The sequence below is a fragment of the Schistocerca americana genome, chromosome 5, assembly GCF_021461395.2.
Source record: "Schistocerca americana isolate TAMUIC-IGC-003095 chromosome 5, iqSchAmer2.1, whole genome shotgun sequence".
Lineage (NCBI taxonomy): Eukaryota > Metazoa > Arthropoda > Insecta > Orthoptera > Acrididae > Schistocerca > Schistocerca americana.
Genome location: NC_060123.1, coordinates 300,748,564 through 300,770,872, shown reverse-complemented (window position 1 = coordinate 300,770,872; position 22,309 = coordinate 300,748,564). Strand labels below are relative to the sequence as shown.

Here is a 22,309-nt window from a genome sequence, read left to right as displayed (position 1 = left end):
ATTTCAACACTGGGCGTCGTGATTCTGACCTCCATCATTGAGGCGTCAAAAGAAGGGGTGGAGTATGGATAAGACGAGGTGTGACGACCTTCCCCACGTGTGACACATCCAGAGTGGTGTTAGGTAGAACTGCAGCGCAATCTGGTGCCAATGTGACATCGTTAACCCACCTTGCACCTCACAAGAACTTCTGAATTCTTGACTTTGTTTCGCATGTGGCGACACCTATCTGTTCGAAGCGTCTCCGAGCCTATGGGTGGCGTCAGAGGGTGGCACGTTTTGCCCCATTACAGGGGAAGGTTGTAGGCACCTTTGAGACAAATTTCAAACTTCATCGTCGCAATGGGTCACAAGTACGGGCTTCAAAGGAATGATCATTTAAATTTGTAGCGCAGTGTATGCTTCGCGAAAAGACCGTGAACGTAAAATTAGAGGGATTCGAGCTCACACAATGGCTTACCAGCAGTCGTTCTTCTCGCGAAGTTTTCGCCACTTGAACAGTAAGAGAAAAAGTGTTAGTGGTACACGAAGTACGCTCCGCCACTCACCTTTAGATGGATTGCGGATTGTAGATTCAAATGAAGATGTAGAGAAACCACATGTATTCGATGACCACTGACTCGTTCTCTCAGGCAGATTATCAAGCACAGCACAATATCACAAGTTCAAATTTCGATGCGGATATCGATAACAAAGAGCGACCAAGCAACTCGATTGTGAAGTTGTACAAGCTGTTTGTGTTGCCACGTGGGAAATATCAATACAGCAGCAGCCTTTGTTCGGCAGATATAAAGAGAGGGCGGTCCACGGCAGCCGCAGACTTCCTGCAGAGATGTCTCGACTAGGACAGCTGGTGCTCTTGGCTCTTGCGCTGAGCGCCGCCGGCGCTTACGCTGCCGTCAGGAACCTCGCCATCCCTTCGAGGCCGCGGCTCAGCGGAAGGATAGTCGGCGGGGCGCCCGCCAACATCTCGCAGTTCCCCTGGCAGCTCTACTTTATCACGTGAGTGCTCTGCTAAGTTCAAACAACGAACGAGAATGCAGCCTGCTGACGTTTTCGACATCAGACCGTATTTCCGTAGGTGAAAGCCCCGTCATTTTGCAGGCACAAATGCAACGAGGAAGTGCTGTGCAAAGAAATTTAACCAAGAAACAAAATACGATATTTGCAGGAAGAAAAAACAAACACACACGTACGAGCGTACACGGACGCGCGCACTCACTCACAAATACACACACACACACACACACACACACACACACACACACACACACACACCTTAAAACAATTAGCGCCCCACACAACTCAAGACGGCCAAGTTACCGATCATAAATAGTAATTACCAACTGATGAGGTAGTAGCGTTAGCTCTGTCCCTCTTGTTGTTTGACGAGAACGGGATACCAAGCAAAATTTAAGCAAAATCACCCGTCTGAAGGTCAATAACCAATCTAATCTCGACTGCTTACTTTATAACACTATACAAGTAGTTAGAAGTTCACGCCAGAATCTCTGCGTTGTTATCTTCCGTAGGATGACAAGTGCCAAAGCAATATTCTGCAGCCGTCCATAGGATGACAAGCGCCAAAGCAATATTCTGCAGCCGGCCGTTGTGGCCGAGCGGTTCTAGGCGCTTCAGTCCGGAACCGTGCTGCTGCTACGGTCGCAGGTTCGAATCCTGCCTCGGGCATGGATGTGTGTGATGTCCATAGGTTAGTTAGGTTTAAGTAGTTCTAAGTCAAGGGGATTGATGACCTCAGATGCTAAGTCCCATAGTCCTCAGAGCTATTTGAACCATTTGAATATTCTGCTACAGCAGATTTGCTTGGCTGCAGTAAGCGTGTGTGACGCTTATGCTCTATACACCGGTCCTCCACGAACCTGTTTGGGTGACCCAAGTATGACATGTCATAACTGCAAAAGACATGGTAAACACCCTTGTTACTCAGACCAATATCATCCTTTATAGACCCTAAAAGCGCCCTGATCTTAGATGATGGATGAATAACGCACTTCGAACCGTGTTTCCGCACAATATCACCAATCGCGTTGGAAATCCGAATCACGGTTGGTCAGTTGCACAATATCTTCTGCTATAACCGTTCTCGCGGAAGGTGACTTCGAGATGAGTTGCCTCAACGGACAAACGTTCGGAGTCGAAGATAACGTAGGTCCTGTGAACCAAGATATGAAGTACCCCTGCACGCTGAGCCGGATGGTGACATCTATCAGCTACAAGATACAAACCATTGTTAGTTGCCTTTCTATAAACGCCATGTCCCAACGCACCATTAACCTTCATCCTGATGAAAACATCAAGGGAAGGAAGGTAGTCATCCTTTTCCTCCTCCACACTGAAGGGGCTATTCGTGGACTGCGTTCAGACGTTCTAAAAAGCACATCGCTCTCTGGTTTCAACTATGCCTTGCAAATAACGGCGTGTTAGAACGTAGACTTCACTCCAAACGCCAACATCTAACATCACTGTCTTCTCCAGTTTCGGTTCCTAGGGAAGAATGGGCTGCCATTCCTCCGCAGACATTCAGAGCATCATTGAAGATGTCTCCAACGTAGTTACAGCCGTCATAAAGGTGAAGGGTGAACGCACGCCACATTAATGTCTACACATAGATGTCCGGACACTTTTGATCCAATAGTATATATACACACATTATTCACACCGTTCCGGGAACTTGAAGTCTGCACCACGATACTGGTAGCTGTTTCAATCGGGTATCACAGTGTTCATTGTATTTCTGCTCTACTAACCGACTGTACCATGTTCAGCACGTCTTATTGTTCCGGAGTAGATATACACCTGACTTTTGTGGTAGCATGGATCGTTCTAAACATAGCAAACTAAAACATTTCTGATTGTTATGCGAGTGAAATGAATTTGAGGCCGTGTTTCCCTAGGATGCCACCCATTCTTCCAGATATTGGGCCAGAATGAAACAGCCATCGCTTTTTTTTTCTTTCTGGTTCTGTTCCACAGAGTTCAAGGCTTCCTCGGTGGGATAGACGGTAGTAACATATCAATTAAATCAGTTGGTTGGTTGGGTAATTGGCTGGGGTGTAAGGAACTAAACAACAATATCATCAGTCCCTCAGTTCAGGGGCAGTTCATGAAAAATCAGTGACGTTCTTGAAGTACGTTTTCTTATGACGGAAGTACGTTGGTACGGCAAGATCGAGGCATTGAAGGCAGCAAGGATGCCAGAGCTGAGAAATAATTTACGGATTAGTACATCGCTCAGGTCGGTACGCAGCTAAGAGCACACGAGGGCTTGGTTCAAATGGCTCTGAGCACTATGGGACTTAACTGCTGAGGTCATCAGTCGCCTACAACTTAGAACTACTTAAACCTAACTAACCTAAGGACATCACACACATCCATGCCTGAGGCAGGATTCGAACCTGTGACCGTAGCAGTCGCGCAGTTCAAGACTGTAGCACCTACAACCGCTCGCCCACAGCGGCCGACAGCACACGAAGAGTCAGCCAGGGCTCATCCATTGGCGAGAAAGGCCCCACCCCGCATCCACCCCCACCAGCCCGAAGTGCAGCGAAAACAGTTACAGAGTAAAGACTGTCTTCGAATTAAGGCTAGAAATTTAAAGGACATCTGTTGGATTGTCAATAATAACATGAGGAGAGAAACGAGTAATGTGGGAGGTGAGCGTCTCTGGGGCTCTGCTTACGAAAGGGGTCACCCAACCCACAGCCAACCATGTGTAGATTGCCGTTTATACAACACCACAAACGGCTGCGTTTCGAGTAGCGCCGTGACGGAGAAGCATAGTTGCTGATGAATGCCGTCGCATTGTATTCGTTGTACACTACTACTCCAGATGATCACCGTCGGCTAGTGCAGCGGAGGCCTGAAGTGAGGTCCCGTTCTTCCAATATTTCCCCTTGGCGTCATGTGCGGGCGCCTATCGTGTATGACTTCAGGTCATGACTATTAATGATTTAGGGAACGTCACACAGGTACGTCACAAATATCCTGTACTCTCATGTATTGCGTCTCATGTGAAACTATCGTGGTGCCATTTTTTCAACAGGACAATTCTCGTCCACACGTGGCACATGTCTCTATCAACAGCCTGCATGGTACTGAGTTACTCCCGAGGCCAGTAGGATCTATTGGGGTGTCTCCAATAGAACGTGTTTGAGACCAGCTGGGACATCAACCCTTCACAGTACCATTACCCTGGATATACAAGACCAGTTACAACAGGTGTGGGCCAGTTCGCCTCAGGAGATGGTACAACGGCTTCATGACAACTTTCCGAATCGATTCAGAGCAAGCATTCAGGCCTGACGGGTGCAACGTCATGCTGATAAGTGGGCTCATACTGCCATGCCAAGTTCTTTATAAATTTGACTTGATTTTGTAACCACTGCAGTGACATCACATGGTCCCTCAACCCGAAAAGTTTCCTTTTTTTTCCTCCTCCCCTTCTGGGAGCTACATATTTTTTGTCTGGCATTGTATCTTCCATTAGATATCAGGCCACCCTGACAAAAATCACTTTCAATAGTAGCTGAAACGTTTGTTCATGGTTGTGCAATATCATACGGTTTACAGCCTAAAAAAATTTAACTCAAACTGACTTCCGCGAAAATCCGACGACTTACGCCCCACGGAGAGGTCTGAGGTTTAGCCAAGAATGTTTGCTGCTCACGCTTGAAATGAAACTTTGTACGACCGCTCACATGCCAGCAAGATCTGGAGTTGATAATTTCTGACAAAAGCTCTCTCGAATCTGTTTTTGTAGTTATCTCGTAAAATGATCTGTGCACTCTTTAAAGAGGTAACGAAGTTCACAACAGAGACATTAAATTGATTACTGACTCCAAGGACTTCCGTTATCATGCATATAGATAAGCAAAAACTTAATGGACTTGCTTAAAGTAGGCTCAGTAGGCTATGAACGTGACAGCAAAGACAAGTGAAAAGTCTGTTAAGATCAGGGATCTGTTTTCTTTAATTGCGGTAAATTAAAACTGAACGATCTTTTTGGATCAAATAATTCACTGTCACGTCATCTGTTTGTTTTTAGCTATATCTGTCAAGAAGCAACCGTGGTGTTCTCGTGGGTAGAGCACTAGACTCCAGCCCTGGAGGTCCCGGATTCAATCCCAGGTAGGAGAGGGGATCTTACATACTTCCGGTCCCTACAGGACGGCCCCAGCTCCACTCAGCCTGCTAAGGAATTGAGTATCTGGGAACTTTCCCGGGAGTTAAAGGCGGCCCGGACGTTGGGTTCGCCACCTTCTCCCTCCTATTGCCGCGACGAGCGGAAGTCTGCAATTAGTCGCAGTCAGGCCACAGGCCCATTCACGGTTTGAACGTAACAGACATTTTTTTTTCGTTTTGTCAATTTTACGTTTTGTCTCCAATTTTTGTAGGAGATGTAACAGCAGGTATTCATTTGTGTGAAACCGTTTACCTTAAACTATCACACTGCAGCACAATCTACACTCCTGGAAACGGAAAAAAGAACACATTGACACCGGTGTGTCAGACCCACCATACTTGCTCCGGACACTGCGAGAGGGCTGTACAAGCAATGATCACACGCACGGCACAGCGGACACACCAGGAACCGCGGTGTTGGCCGTCGAATGGCGCTAGCTGCGCAGCATTTGTGCACCGCCGCCGTCAGTGTCAGCCACTTTGCCGTGGCATACGGAGCTCCATCGCAGTCTTTAACACTGGTAGCATGCCGCGACAGCGTGGACGTGAACCGTATGTGCAGATGACGGACTTTGAGCGAGGGCGTATAGTGGGCATGCGGGAGGCCGGGTGGACGTACCGCCGAATTGCTCAACACGTGGGGCGTGAGGTCTCCACAGTACATCGATGTTGTCGCCAGTGGTCGGCGGAAGGTGCACGTGCCCGTCGACCTGGGACCGGACCGCAGCGACGCACGGATGCACGCCAAGACCGTAGGATCCTACGCAGTGCCGTAGGGGACCGCACCGCCACTTCCCAGCAAATTAGGGACACTGTTGCTCCTGGGGTATCGGCGAGGACCATTCGCAACCGTCTCCATGAAGCTGGGCTACGGTCCCGCACACCGTTAGGCCGTCTTACGCTCACGCCCCAACATCGTGCAGCCCGCCTCCAGTGGTGTCGCGACAGGCGTGAATGGAGGGACGAATGGAGACGTGTCGTCTTCAGCGATGAGAGTCGCTTCTGCCTTGGTGCCAATGATGGCCGTATGCGTGTTTGGCGCCGTGCAGGTGAGCGCCACAATCAGGACTGCATACGACCGAGGCACACAGGGCCAACACCCGGCATCATGGTGTGGGGAGCGATCTCCTACACTGGCCGTACACCACTGGTGATCGTCGAGGGGACACTGAATAGTGCATGGTACATCCAAACCGTCATCGAACCCATCGTTCTACCATTCCTAGACCGGCAAGGGAACTTGCTGTTCCAATAGGACAATGCACGTCCGCATGTATCCCGTGCCACCCAACGTGCTCTAGAAGGTGTAAGTCAACTACCCTGGCCAGCAAGATCTCCGGATCTGTCCCCCATTGAGCATGTTTGGGACTGGATGAAGCGTCGTCTCACGCGGTCTGCACGTCCAGCACGAACGCTGGTCCAACTGAGGCGCCAGGTGGAAATGGCATGGCAAGCCGTTCCACAGGACTACATCCAGCATCTCTACGATCGTCTCCATGGGAGAATAGCAGCCTGCATTGCTGCGAAAGGTGGATATACACTGTACTAGTGCCGACATTGTGCATGCTCTGTTGCCTGTGATTATGTGCCTGTGGTTCTGTCAGTGTGATCATGTGATGTATCTGACCCCAGGAATGTGTCAATAAAGTTTCCCCTTCCTGGGACAATGAATTCACGGTGTTCTTATTTCAATTTCCAGGAGTGTATATCATAAAACTCGCGTAAAGAAATTGTTCTACATTGTTCTGATTTGTAAGGTTCCAGCTTTTTAAGAAGGAAATCGCTTTTGCTACAGCCATTCCTCAAGTATTTTGGCTCCAGGAAATACTGAATGACAGTGCAGTTCAAAATATAAGCAGATATTCCCAATTACACATACAGACTGAATTAGTCAACCACAGGTAACATGTCGGTAGTACCGTGTAGCACAGCTTCTAGCCTCGATATGGTCCCAAATCGGAGAGGAACAGATGCACAAGTTTCTTCAGGTACGCCACATCCAGCATAAGCCATTCATTGACGATCCAGTAGGACGTAGAGCTACCAAATTGCAGAGATCTGCTTTACCAAGTCTCACCTGCTGTTCTTAAGAGTATCACACATTTCCTAATGTATTAAGATCATTCGAGGTGCTACAGAGTACCTGAGTGTTCGTCAAACCGTGGACATATGGATGCCGTCATGTGAACACAGTTACTGTTACCTCGGAGTGTCCACAGCACACTCATCATGAAGATATGGATAAGAGGGCAACACGTAGACACCGATAATGCTGCTCCATAATAATGGTCCATGTTCACGGTAACCTGAATGAGTTGGCCCCGAATCGTGGTACGAGAAACACCTCCGAAACATCAGAGAACCCCCAGAACTGTATGTTAAGCTTTTCATTGCGCCATAGCTGCTCTCTACGGCTTCTATTACGTGGAAAGAGGCAAAACCACGACTCTTTGTATTACAATGCACGGCTTCAGACACCAACTCAAATTCCTGTGTTGTCCCGCTTACTAAAGAAGTGTAGCTTTATGCGATGCTCTGGCTTCTCTATAAGATGCGTAAATCCCCAAATGTCAATAACTACTTCTCAGTCTTATTCATCACATCATTCTCTAACATTTTGAAGAAGGTAATGCACTTCGGGCTTGTCACACGCCTTTGTACTAATGGGATACTTAATTAACCACATTTTGGATTTCAAAACAGCCACTCTAGTGCGTTAACTATTTATTCCTTCACGAAGCACACAATAAAATCTTTAAAGAATACAGTATCACCAATTACGATCATCTATGGCTTATCGAAGGTATTTGATTATGTCAGTTGCAGTATTCTACTAGAGAAGTTAAGTTTTTATGGAATAGGTAGTTTCACACATTCTCACTTAAGAAATAGAAAACAGAAAGTTGCCCTAGGCTGTTCGAGTAACACGAAGCGGGATGCCACAACGTCTGAAAGGGGAAAAATTAGGAGGGTGGTTTGAAAAGTTCTTGGAATCACCACGAGAGGTCAGCGCTAGCGCAACGAGTTGCTCAAGTGATATTCGTTGGACCGTTTCCTGTAAGCACGCGCCATGTCAGTGCTCTCGGAAGAGAGCTGTGAAGGTGATGTGGTTCTGTTATTGTTCTCGCGTAGTGATTTGCGAAGATGAAAAAAAATCGAGATTCGAGCAGTGTTCAAGAACTTCATGCCGATTTCCAGAATACACGGGGGGGGGGGGGGGGGGGGGTCTCTGCTCCTTCATATTCAACTGTTGCCAAGTGGACAAATGAATTTAAATTTGGTCAGAAGAGCTTAGATGATCATCCGCACAACGCACAATGGTCGGCCAATTTGTGTCACTACTCCTGAAATCATTGCAGAAGTGCACAAAACTGTCATGGAGGATCGCCGGTTGAAAGTGCGTGGTAATTTCTCACGCTTGTCAGATGTCACCTGGAAGGGTATATCACATTTTAACAGAAGAATTAGAAACGTAAAAATTATCTGCAAGATGAGTGCCGCGACTCTTGACGTGCGCCCGCACACATGTGTCGTCGCCATGTCAAAATTACACGAACTAAAGTATGAATTGTTGCCACGACTGCCTTATTCACCTGATATGGCCCCGTCAGACTTCCATCTCTTCCCAAAATTGAAAATTTTTCGTGGTGGACGAAGATTCACTTCAAATGAAGAACTGATAGCTGCAGTTGGTAACTATTTTGCAGGCCTGGAGGAAACTCATTTTCAAGATGGGATCAAGACACTGAAATATCCATTGGACCAAGTGCATTAGTCTACACGGAGACTACATTGAAAAATAAAAATAGTCTAGATGATGTAAGTACTTTTTTCCTATTCCGTTCCGAGAACTTTTCAAACCACCCTCGCTTACTGCGTGGTCCACGTAGTTCTATCATTTTCCAACTACTGTTCTTGCTTTATGTTAATGATCCGTCCTTTTATTTAAATCAGCAGGCATGATTAGTCCTGTTTACAGATAACACAAATAGTGTTGTGACGCTTAACAAAGAATCATGAACACAGAAAATAGTAAATGATGATTTCGTGAACGTTACTGATTGGTTCTACACAAACGGCTTAGCTTAGAAGTTTGAAAAAACACAGCTCATCCAGTACTGTCAAGAATGTTCCTAGAGAGTTCTAAGTTCTTACTTGTACATATTCAGAAAATAGCAATCTGGAACAAATACATAGTAGATATAGTAGATAATACATAGAGGTCCGGCAATTTTTATCATAATAATAACTGCCAATTTTGGGGATATAGAAATAACTAAGTTAGTATCTTTGTATATTTTCATTAACTGATGTCTTGCGAGATACTCCGCACTCAGACAAAAAGAAAGTAATTAGAATTACGGGTGGAGTTCACATACATACATCTTGCAGGCATTTCTTTAAACAGCTGGAAATAATAACCACAGCCTAACAGTACATTATTCACTTACGAAATTCGTTATCAAAAGTCCTTGTACTTTAACACACTTTCCAAATTTCTTCGTCGTTTCTTTTACTGCTTGTTAAACGTACAGCTTGAACACAGCACTGGCGAAAGGCTATACTCCGTTCTCAACTACTGCTTCCTTTTCATATCTTTCGACACTTATAACTGCATGTGGTTTCTTTATAAGTTATGGATAAAATTGTGCTCCCTGCTGCTTTCCGATTTTGGAACGGTGTGTTTAAGCCAACATTGTCTAAATTTTTCCCTAACTCTACAAACACAATAAACGTAGGTTTCAATAAATGTAGGTTTACCTTCTACAGCTTATCTTCTAAAATAACTCGTAGGTTTAGTATGGCCCTAGTTTTGCTTCGGAACCCAAACTGACTTTCCTCGATATCGACTTCTGTAAATTTTTCCATTCTTCTGTAAATAGCTCCTGTCAGTATTTTGGAAGTGCCCTTTGTTAAAATGATGATTCGGTGATATTCACAGATGTTGGCACTTGCAACCTTTTGAAATGGAATTGTTACAGTCTTCTTGGAGTATGAGGGTATTCCGCCTGTCTGATACGAGATGAGGTAGTTTTATCATGACTCAAATCATTGTGAGGGAAAGTCGTCTATTCCAGGGGTCTTGTTTCAGTTTAGGTCTTTCTGAGCTCTATCACATTCCTCTCGCATCATTGTATCTCCCACCTCACTTTCATTTACTTCCTCTTCTCTATCTATAAAGTTCCACATGTCTTGTGCACCTGCAATAGGCAGTGGCATCGGTACACTTCACATTACCAGCTAGCCATCGAAACTCTCTGTATACACATAAACAAATACACATTTGACATGAATTACATTAAAAATATTTCTCATCGCCTGGCTCCAACCAATGTTTACAGGATTTTTCCCTTCGCTGCAATGCAAATGATGGGACCGTTAATATCCTCCCTAATACACTCCTGGAAATTGAAATAAGAACACCGTGAATTCATTGTCCCAGGAAGGGGAAACTTTATTGACACATTCCTGGGGTCAGATACATCACATGATCACACTGACAGAACCACAGGCACATAGACACAGGCAACAGAGCATGCACAATGTCGGCACTAGTACAGTGTATATCCACCTTTCGCAGCAATGCAGGCTGCTATTCTCCCATGGAGACGATCGTAGAGATGCTGGATGTAGTCCTGTGGAACGGCTTGCCATGCCATTTCCACCTGGCGCCTCAGTTGGACCAGCGTTCGTGCTGGACGTGCAGACCGCGTGAGACGACGCTTCATCCAGTCCCAAACATGCTCAATGGGGGACAGATCCGGAGATCTTGCTGGCCAGGGTAGTTGACGTACACCTTCTAGAGCACGTTGGGTGGCACGGGATACATGCGGACGTGCATTGTCCTGTTGGAACAGCAAGTTCTCTTGCCGGTCTAGGAATGGTAGAACGATGGGTTCGATGACGGTTTGGATGTACCGTGCACTATTCAGTGTCCCCTCGACGATCACCAGTGGTGTACGGCCAGTGTAGGAGATCGCTCCCCACACCATGATGCCGGGTGTTGGCCCTGTGTGCCTCGGTCGTATGCAGTCCTGATTGTGGCGCTCACCTGCACGGCGCCAAACACGCATACGACCATCATTGGCACCAAGGCAGAAACGACTCTCATCGCTGAAGACGACACGTCTCCATTCGTCCCTCCATTCACGCCTGTCGCGACACCACTGGAGGCGGGCTGCACGATGTTGGGGCGTGAGCGGAAGACGGCCTAACGGTGTGCGGGACCATAGCCCAGCTTCATGGAGACGGTTGCGAATGGTCCTCGCCGATACCCCAGGAGCAACAGTGTCCCTAATTTGCTGGGAAGTGGCGGTGCGGTCCCCTACGGCACTGCGTAGGATCCTACGGTCTTGGCGTGCATCCGTGCGTCGCTGCGGTCCGGTCCCAGGTCGACGGGCACGTGCACCTTCCGCCGACCACTGGTGACAACATCGATGTACTGTGGAGACCTCACGCCCCAAATGTTGAGCAATTCGGCGGTACGTCCACCCGGCCTCCCGCATGCCCACTATACGCCCTCGCTCAAAGTCCGTCAACTGCACATATGGTTCACGTCCACGCTGTCGCGGCATGCTTCCAGTGTTAAAGACTGCGATGGAGCTCCGTATGCCACGGCAAACTGGCTGACACTGACGGCGGCGGTGCACAAATGCTGCGCAGCTAGCGCCATTCGACGGTCAACACCGCGGTTCCTGGTGTGTCCGCTGTGCCGTGCGTGTGATCATTGCTTGTACAGCCCTCTCGCAGTGTCCGGAGCAAGTATGGTGGGTCTGACACACCGGTGTCAATGTGTTCTTTTTTCCGTTTCCAGGAGTGTATTTCCAACTGTGAGTTTAGCTTCCAATGGGTCATCATTCAAAAGCCCCCCTCTACTTTTAAGTGTGGGGTATGAAAACCATTAAAAAACTTTCGTAATTTTGACGTCAGGTTCATTTCCTTTTTATAACCCTTCTACATATTCCTTCACCGTTTTGCTTTTCCATCTTACAAGGAGACGGCACGACCGTGGGGTCGGAGACAGCCGGCATGGTAGCTCAGCGTGTTCGGTCAGAGGATTTAGCTACCCTGTGTAACAAAAAACTGAGTGAACGAATCAACGATCAACCTGAACATGTGTCATCGGACGTCCGCCACGTACAAATTCAACGAACAATCTAGAACAAAATGAGATCAAAAAAAGAAAAAAAGGTGTTTAGGGCTCGGATTCTTACGCCAAAGGTCTCGTGTTCGATTCCTCCTCTGGCACTTTTTTTCTTCTGTTTCATTTTCTTTGGTTATTCCACAAATTATTCAGAACGTTTCCCAAACCTAAATTATCTTTAACAAATTAGTTTCATTATTGAATAAAAATTATTTTCTTTTTGTCCAACAATACAATTCATGACGGTGGGTTTTCCATTTTTCATTGTAAAGTATACCAGGAGAAACATTCCTTTTTAATCAGAATAACAAAGTCGATTGGAAAACATTCAATTTTAATACATATAATAATTATAAACAAGAACTGCAGTGGTAACTATCGTAAAAACAAACAAAGCAATAATTTTTGCGACATCTTGCGCAACATATAAAAGTGGAATTTTTACAATCACAGGGCGTTTGAAATAAATCTGTACAAAAACATGGCCCACTAACATTTACGAAAATGTTTCGAGTTTATGACAATTTTGAGGCAAACCAGGCATATTGAATCATGTCTCTGAATATTGGTGACGATAATTGATGGTGAATTATAGAATGAATTTCTGTACGATCTTCCTGGGAATTAATTTCACGATTCTCCTGTAACAATGCGCTGCAATTTTGCAAGCAACAGAAGGAAAAAAAAGTGCCAGAGGAGGAATCGAAGCGAGACCTTTGGCGAAAGGGTCTGAGCGCTAACCATGTAGGCCAGACGGCGACTCGGCAGTGGACTAACATTTTACACTCATAAGGCACCTAGGAAACTTTGGATCGATTTTTCTCGGGATTTTCCGAGTAGTACGTCCTAATATTTTAACCACGTGAGGTGTTAGGGGTCCTCTTTCACCACACAAAATTGCGGACAAATCCCCGACCTCACGGTCGTGCCGCCTCCTTGTTAGTACTGACTTGCTAGATGTCTTGATATTCATACAGTTGTTTCTTTTTTCTCCAAGGATCTCTAATTATCCTATAGAAAGCATCTACTTTTCCCCAAGTCATGAATGCTTATACAGTTTCTGCTTTGCCATCTTGAATTTTCTGTCAGTCTCGTTGTTAGACCTCTTTATTCACCTTTGCCTGCTTCATCGGCTGTATTTTTATTCTCCTTCCATCATATAAACCGAATATCTCGAATGTTATCCAAGGGTCTTGTCTTTTTACCTGTTTGATCATATGATGCCTTCACTATTACACCTCTCAAGAGTACCCATTCATCTTCTATTGTTTTCCTTATTCCTATTTCAGTAAAACGTTGTCTAATACTTCCTTTGCGACTTTCAACAAACTCTGGTTATTTCAATTTGTACAGGTCCAATATTCTTTCGTTCCTAATTTTCTGCTATTTCACCGATAAATTGTACTTGGAGTACTCATTTGCCTCCGATTTCGAAATCTCTGTTTTATAATTATACAGGGCGAGTCAAAAAGGAATTCAGAACTTTAGAACGACGTAGAAAGTTATTGAGACAACTTACAGAATCGATAGATGTGTCATTTTGCAGCAAACAACCTCTAGTTTGATTCATATGCTGCATCAGTATCCCATTCCGCCACCAGGAGCGCCAGTGTAGTGCACAGTTAAAATGGCTTCTGACACTGGTGTGGAGTGTGCTCACTGTGTGTTTTGGTTTCATGAAACGATTCGGCGTAATTTTTGCACCGAATACGCTAAAGAACCTCCAAACAGGCCTACAATTTACTCTTCACACAAGAAATTTGTTGAGATTGGTTGATCACTTCGACATGATAAATCACCAGATCGACCGTAAGTCGATGATCATGTCGAACAGTTTAAGGAGAGCTTTGCCATCAACCCACAAAAAAACAATGCGACACGCGCCTCACGAGACTGGCATTCCACAAAAGACTGAGTACATTCTATATGTTTACGCTTGAAACCATACAGATTCCTAATAGCACAGCACATTAGTGGTGCAGATAAGGTTGCTCGTGGGGAACTCTGGATAGAGGACGACGAGACATTCCTGAAAACAATAATCTTCAGCAATGAGTCTCTATTTCCTATCAGTGGCATGATGAGCACCCACAACTGCAGAATATGGGACAGCGAAAATCCGTATGCAACGCTGAAACGTTATCTGTTTTATGCCCTTAGCAAACTGTAAGTGCACTGCCCTTTCTTCTTCAAAAGAAAACTGTCACTGGTTTGTGTATCAGGATATGCTTGAAAACCTTTAACTCCACACAACGATGAAGATGACCAAGATGAGATGATTTACTACCAGAAATACGGTGCACCACCTAATTTCCTCCTCATGGAAGTTCTAAGTTTCCTTGATAATCGCTTGCTAGGTCGGTGGATTGGCCGTGAAGGGCCAATCGCATGACCACCTCGCTCCTCAGACTTGACACCACTGGACTTCTTTCTATGGGGTTTCATTTCCTTCCCTACTAAACAATTTAGGGGACCTGAAGAATTGATGCTGCCATTGCACAACTTAAACCCAATTTGCTCCAATGAGTGTAGGAGGAACAGATTACTGGTGGGATGTTTGCACATCAGAAATGGTAGTCAATTCGAACCAAAACGATACTGGATACTTTTATGTGAAACCTGAGGTTGTTTGCCACAAAATGATACATCTGCTGATTCTGTAAGTTACCTCAATGAATTTCCATATCTTTCCAACGCTGCAAAGTGATTTTTGTATTACCCTGTGTAATCTGTTTGAAACCTTCTGATGTCTCCAGGCCTCTTCCTGTACACAACCTTCTTTAATAATTATGAGACTAAATATTAGCAATGATTAAATTGTACTTTGTGAAAAATTCTACCAGGTGGCTTCTCCATTCATTCTTTTTGTCTAGTTCATGTTTTCCTACCATTTTTCCTTCTTGTCCTTTTCCTACTACAGAATTCCAGTCGCCAATAACAATTAAATTTTCATCTCCCTTACTATCTGAATAGTTTTGTTTATTTCATCATACATTTGTTCAATCTCTCTATCATATGTGGAGCTAATAGGTTTATAAACTTGAACTAATGTAGTGGGTATTGTATTTGTGTCTGTCTTGGTTATTATAATGTATTCAAATAGCTTATCCGTATTCCTACTTTCTCATTCATTACTAGACCTACCTCTATTCGATTTTGTAGTGATAACCCTGTACTGACATGACCAGAAGTTCGTTCTTCTTGCCATCGCACTTCACCAATTTCAACTACATCTGATTTTATCATATCCATTTATCTTATTTAATTCTCTAACCTACCCACCCAGTTAAGGGCTCTAACTTTCCAAGCTTCGGCCCATAGAATCCTAATTTTGTTTTCCTGATGACAATATCTTCCCGAGTAGTTCCCTCCAGGGGAATAGAATTGGGTACTATTTAACTTATGGAACATTATATCCAGGAGGATCCCATCGTCATTAAGCCATAGCGTGCAACTGCATGTCCTCTGGAACTATAAAGCCTATAGTTTACCTTTGCTTTCAGCAGTTCACACCAATTTTTGTTTCTCGTGACGACAACATCCTCCTGTGTAGTTCCCACCTGGAGAACCGAATGGGGTGCTGTTTAACAGCTAGTGCCCGTGAAAATGCTAGAAAGGTCTCTCTTCAGGAACCACATGTTTGTCTGGCCACTCCGATGTAGTTGCATCAATGGTAACATTACCTGTATCACAGAAGCATACAAGCTCCCGCAGAATACAATGCTGCAAAATGTGTTCATATTCTTCCACTTGTAGCGTTTTCTTAAGCACAATAACGTGACCATACATTAAGCACGAAAAATATTCCGATACCGTAACACTAGCTTTCCTATTGACACTACACGTGACGGCAGATAACATTTTCCAGGTATTCGCCACACCCAAAACCTTCTGTCGATATAGCGTTATTCACCACTATAAATCACTCGTTTACAGTCATCCACTGTGCTATGGAGTCGTTCTTTACACCACAGCAAGCGTCGCTTAGCAGTGGTATCGCTTATCAGTAACTGTTTGTCCTTTATGGTTCAAAATGGTTCAAATGGCTCTGAGCACTATGCGACTTAACCTCTGAGGTCATCAGTCGCCTAGAACTTAGAACTAATTAAACCTAACTAACCTAAGGACATCACACACATCCATGCCCGAGGCAGGATTCGAACCTGCGACCGTAGCGGTCGCTCGGTTCCAGACTGTAGCGCCTAGAACCGCACGGCCACTCCGGCCGGCTGTACACTATGCCCCAATTTCTTTGAGCTACCTACGCACAGTCTTTGGGCTAGATGGACTGCTGGTAGCACTTTCGCTCTCACAAGTGATTCCCTTTACTGATTCCTACGATTTCTTACAACCACCCTCCGCAATGTTCGATGGTTCCTGCCCTAGGAAAAAAGAAGAATTTTCGAAATTCTTCCAATCCATCTGTGGCACGAATCAGCAAACCAGTTTTTAATAGTATTAGCTGAAAACAGTTTTGGTTGCAATTTTAGTTTTTTTACTTATAAACTACGCGTTTCACCTTATTTAGGCATCTTCAGGCTGATCTTAATTTGCTATTTCTTAGGACGATCCTTTAGGCAGTGTACGTAGGCGACGTTGGCCTGATGTACTCGATGACACCCTTAGCTACACTAAAGGATCGGCCCAAGAAATGCCAAATTAAGATCAGCCTAAAAATGCCTAAATAAGGCGACACGCGTAGTTGGTAAATAAAAAAAGTAAAATTGCAACCAAGACTGTTTACTAATAATACTAAGAATATTCGACATCGAGGTCATTGGAGATGGCGCACGAGCTCGGATTGTGGCAAGGACGGAGAAGGAAACCGGTCGTGCCCTTTCAAAGGAACCATCCCAGCATTTGCCTGGAGCGATTTAGGGAAATCACGGAAAACCTAAACCAGGATGGCCGGACGTGGGATTGAACCGCCGTCCTCCCGAATGCGAGTCCAGAGTGCTAACCACTGCGCCACCTATCTCGGTTCGATGGTCCCTGCCCTTCAGGCAGGGGAGAGTCTTGTGGAGTGAAAAAGTTTTCAGACTTTCTCCTCCAACCAACCCAGTAATACAAATTTAAAATATTTTCTTGTCCCGTTTTAAAATGATACTAATCGTAGCAATCATTTTGTATACTACAGTTTTTTTCTGAAATTACAAAAATTACTCCAAAAGAAAAAGCTTTTTTCCTAATGTCAAAAACTGTTTCTAGGTACAACATGGTCATGCGCCTAGGGACAAATATTCTATTCAAATTTAAAAGTGTTTCTGTAGAAAAGATCTCGTCTCTACTGTATACAGGATGAACGCTAGTACAAAACCGACAAATTGCAGGTATGGATTCTTGACTGGAAATGGAGGAAGAAAGATGTTATGAATATGTGTCCACAAATGCATCGTTACCAAGGTAGATGGCGCTGACTAATAAAAGTTCCCCTGACCGCTTGCCGTGCGTTCCCTGTGTGTTGCAGGCTGTGTGATTGATGCAGTGTACTGTAAGCAGCAGAATGGTCCGGTCTTCGTGTCGGGAACAAGCCAAGATGGGCTTTGTGTACGGCCAAGCAGATGGAAACGGTCGAGAGGCAGCACAGCTATACCAAAACAAGTATCCTCACAGACACCAACCACATCACACAATATGTCAATCCTATTTTGGGCGTTTGTGTGAACATGGGTCCTTTCAGACAGACGAACGTGCAGGGAGGCGGCGGACTATGCGTGCATCAGATTTTGAGGACCGGTTTCCTGCCTCTCGACCGTTTCCATATGCTAGGGCGTACGCAAATACCATCTCGGCTTGTTGCAGACGTGCATACCGGACCATTCTGCTCCTTACAGTACGCTGCAGCCTGCAACACACAAGGAGCAGAAGGTGAGTGGTCAGAGGAACTGTCATTCGTCAGCGCCATCTATCTTGGCAACAATGAATTCCCGGACACATATTCGTAGGATCTCTTTTCGTTCACTTCTAGTCAGGAACCTGTCCCTGCAGTTTTTCGTTTTTATTAATGTTCACCCTATACAGACCCTAATAGTCTATGCGTTACATTATGACTCTACCACACACTAACAATCAAAAAACCAGTTACAAGCTACATACGTTGTGAAACAGAAGCTATTGGTAAGTAACAGAAATTTCGCTTTTGAAGACAGGAAAAATTGACAAAACATTTTGTAAACGCATTTCATTTGCAACTATTGCGTGTTTCATGATAGAAGACCTTCTGTTTCAAGGTACAAGATGGTGCACGACGGACGAAGTATGGCCTAACCGTCCACAAGTTATGTGACTTGTTTTAAAAATGTACAGAATCTTACTCGCCATAAAACACTGTAACTGGGGAATTAACAATACTCTCGAAATAGTTTTAATGGACAATACAGCACTTACATATAAAGTACTCGTAATACTTACTAACTCTGCACAAGAAGACGAGCTGTTGTCTCACACCAAGAGAAACAGTCATGTGTATTTTTTCATGTGATTCTAAAATCACTCACTAGACTGAAACACCGTTCAAGAAACTCATGTATTCCTTGATACACTCTGCTTCAGGTGCAATGCTCTTCCTTGTATGAGGTATTCCTGGAGATGTGGTTGTTCCTTCGCGTTTCCACTTCACAATCACATCAACAACAGTCGACTTGGACAGCTTTAGAAGGGTTGAAGTATACCTGACGAATCAATTATTCAGGTGACATCTCACAACTAGTCCACATTCGAAGTGACTGAGCTCTCCTGAGCAACCCTCTCTGCAGTTACTGTTTCTCTACTGACAAGACAATACTCCACGCCCCCTTTTATACTATCTCCTTGAGTGACATATACTAAGGCGACAAGTCGTGGGATAACGACATGCACATATTTAGATATCGATAGTACCGCGTATACAAGGTATGAAAGAGCAGTGCAATGGCGTAGATGACATTCGCACTCAGGTGATTCGTTTGAAAAGGTTTCTGAGGTGATTGTGACCAGACGACAGGAATTAACAGACTGTGGACGTGGCATGGTAGTTGGAGCTGGACGCATGAGCATTCCATTTCGGAAATCGTTAAGGAATTCAATATTCTGTGACGCACAGTGTCAAGAGCGTGATGATAATACCAAGTCTCAGACATTGTCTCTCACCACAGACAACTCAGTGGCCGACGGCCTTCACTTAACGACCATCTACCTGCGTTTGCGCAAAGTTGTCAGTGCTAACAGACAAGCAACACAGCGTGAAACAATCGCAGAAATCCGTGTAGGACGTACGACGAACGTATCCGTAAGGACAGTGTGGCGAAATGTGGCGTTAATGGGCTGTGGCAGCAGACGACCGACGCGAGTGCCTTTGCTAACGGCACAACATGGCCTGCAGCTCCTCTCCTGCGCTCGTGATCGTACCGGTTGGACCCTAGACGACTGGAAAACTGACTCCCGATTTCAGCTGGTAAGAGCTGATGATATGATTAGAGTGTGGTGCAGACCCCACGAAACCACGAGTCCAAGTTGTCAAGAAGGCACTGTGCAAGCTGATAGGGGCTCCATAATGGTGTTGGCTGTGTTTACATAGAATGTACTGGATCCTCTGGTCCAACTGAACCGATCACTGACTGGAAATGGTTATGTTCGACTACTTGGAGGCCATTTGCAGCTATTCATGGACTTAATTTTCCCAAACAACGATATGCCATATCACTGGGCCACAACTGTTCGCGAGTGGCTTGAGAAAGATTCTGGTCTATCGGAGTGAACAGTTTGGCCACAGATCCCCCAACATGAATCCTATGGAACATTTGTGGGACTTAATCAAGCTATCAGTTTGTATACAAAATCCTGCACCAGCAACACTTTCACAATAATTGTGAATGGCTCGAGAGGCAGGATGGCTCAGTACTTCTGCAGGGGGCTTCCATCGACTTGTTGAATCCATTCCACGTCGAGGTGCTGCACTAGGCTGGGAAAAACGAGGTACCACACGATATTGCGAGGTATCCCGTGTCTTCTGTCACATCAGTGTATAGTGATCCATTCTTCATCGCATAGGTGTTCAAAATGGTTCAAATGGCTCTGAGTACTATGGGACTCAACATCTGAGGTCATCAGTCCCCTAGAACTGAGAACTACTTAAACCTAACTAACCTAAGGACATCACACACATCCATGCCCGAGGCAGGATTCGAACCTGCGACCGTAGTGTCACGCGGTTCCAGACTGAAGCGCCTAGAACCGCACGGCCACACTGGCCGGCTCGCTTAGGTGTGACTGGGTACCTTTGCTCAGACAGTGTAAATGGAAACCAGACAATCTATCATACAGGGGACGTGTGTTCACTAAGCACCTAGATGGGACTAGTCGAATACTTTCTGAATACGAATGAAAGTGCAATAAACTGTATTTGTAAGTTAGATGTTTCTTTACGAATGTTTCCCTGCTTTATGTTCATTAATGTGATTTGTAATTCCGTTGTTTTATGGAAACGAGTGCAGCCGTTCTTTTGTGTGGCAGAGGCGGCAGCAGCGACTGCGGGGCGTCCATCGTGAGCAGCATGTATGCGCTGACCTCTGCCCGCTGCATCGTGGAGGGCGATATCTACAGCATGCAGGTCCGGGCCGGCAGTTCGAGCCGGGGCAGCGGCGGCGCGTTGTACACGGTCGCGGTCATATTCTGGCACGCTAGCTTCGACGGCTTCGACAACGACATCGGCGGGCTGCGCGTCTCCGAGCCCTTCGTCTTCGGCCCCGACGTGCAAGCCATACCCGTCACCTGGAACGAGACGGCAGTAGGGAGCCCCGCCACGGTCGCCGGTTGGGGCGCCTCCTCGGCTGACGGCAGTCTCCCCTCTGAGCTCCAGGCAGTCACCGTCGAAATAATAGACACCGCCGCATGCAATGCCACATACGGGAACCTCACCATCAATATGATCTGTGCCGGAGTGAGTGAAGGCGGCAAGGACTTTTGTGCGGGCGACGAGGGCAGTGCCCTAGTGTCCGATTCGGAGCAGGTGGGAATCGTCTCCTGGAACAGCGGATGTGGGCTACCCGGCTATCCTGGGGTCTATACCTACGTTGTACCCTTGCGCATCTGGATTTATGGGATTCTTGGTGGAGTCTAATGCACCTGTTTAATGTATCATCTCGCTGCTAGTGTACAGAACATCATGTCTCTCTCTCTCTCTCTCTCTCTCTCTCTCTCTCTCTCTCTCTCTCCACTTGTAAACAAGCAACGTTTTCAATAAAGTACACTATACAGTCAATTCGGCTCCCAGGTTTCTCTTATTAATGTATATACAGTATCACACGCGACACTTTCGATATACACTACTGGCCATTAAAATTGCTACACCGAGAAGAAATGCGGATGATAAACGGGTATTCATTGGACAAATATATTATACAAGAACTGACATGTGATTACTTTTTTACGCAATTTGGGTGAATAGATTCTGAGAAATCAGTACCCAGAACAACCACCTCTGGCCTTGATAACGGCCTTGATACGTCTGGGCATTGAGTGAAACGGAGCTTGGATTGTGTGTACAGGTACAGCTGTCCATGCAGCTTCAACACGATACCACAGTTCATCAAGAGTAGTGACTGGCGTATTGTGACAAGCCAGTTGCTTGGCCACCATTGACCAGACGTTTCCAATTGGTGAGGGATCTAGAGAATGTGCTGGCCAGGGCAGCAGCCGAACATTTTCTGTATCCAGAAAGGCCCGTACAGGACCTGCAACATGCGGTCTTGCATTATCCTGCTGAAATGTAGGGTTTCGCAGGGATCGAATGAAGGGTAGAGCCACGGGTCTAACACATCTGAAATGTAACGTCCACTGTTCAAAGTGCCGACAATGCGAACAAGAGGTGACCGAGACGTGTAACCAATGGCACCCAATACCATCACGTCGGGTGATACGCCAGTATGGCGATGACGAATACACGCTTCCAATGTTCGTTCACCGCGATGTCGCCAAACACGGATG

At 45.6% G+C, this 22,309-nt stretch overlaps 1 protein-coding gene across 1 annotated transcript; it reads left to right on the top strand.

Annotated features, from left to right (window-relative positions):
- The first annotated feature begins 831 nt into the window (after window positions 1-831).
- Window positions 832-21,691, top strand: LOC124616714 (trypsin beta-like). The gene is made up of 2 exons (XM_047145072.1): window positions 832-1,002; window positions 20,837-21,691. Exons 1-2 carry the CDS (start codon window positions 833-835, stop codon window positions 21,441-21,443), a joined length of 777 nt encoding a protein of 258 aa, XP_047001028.1. The 5' UTR covers window position 832; the 3' UTR covers window positions 21,444-21,691.
- The last annotated feature ends 618 nt before the right edge of the window (window positions 21,692-22,309 follow it).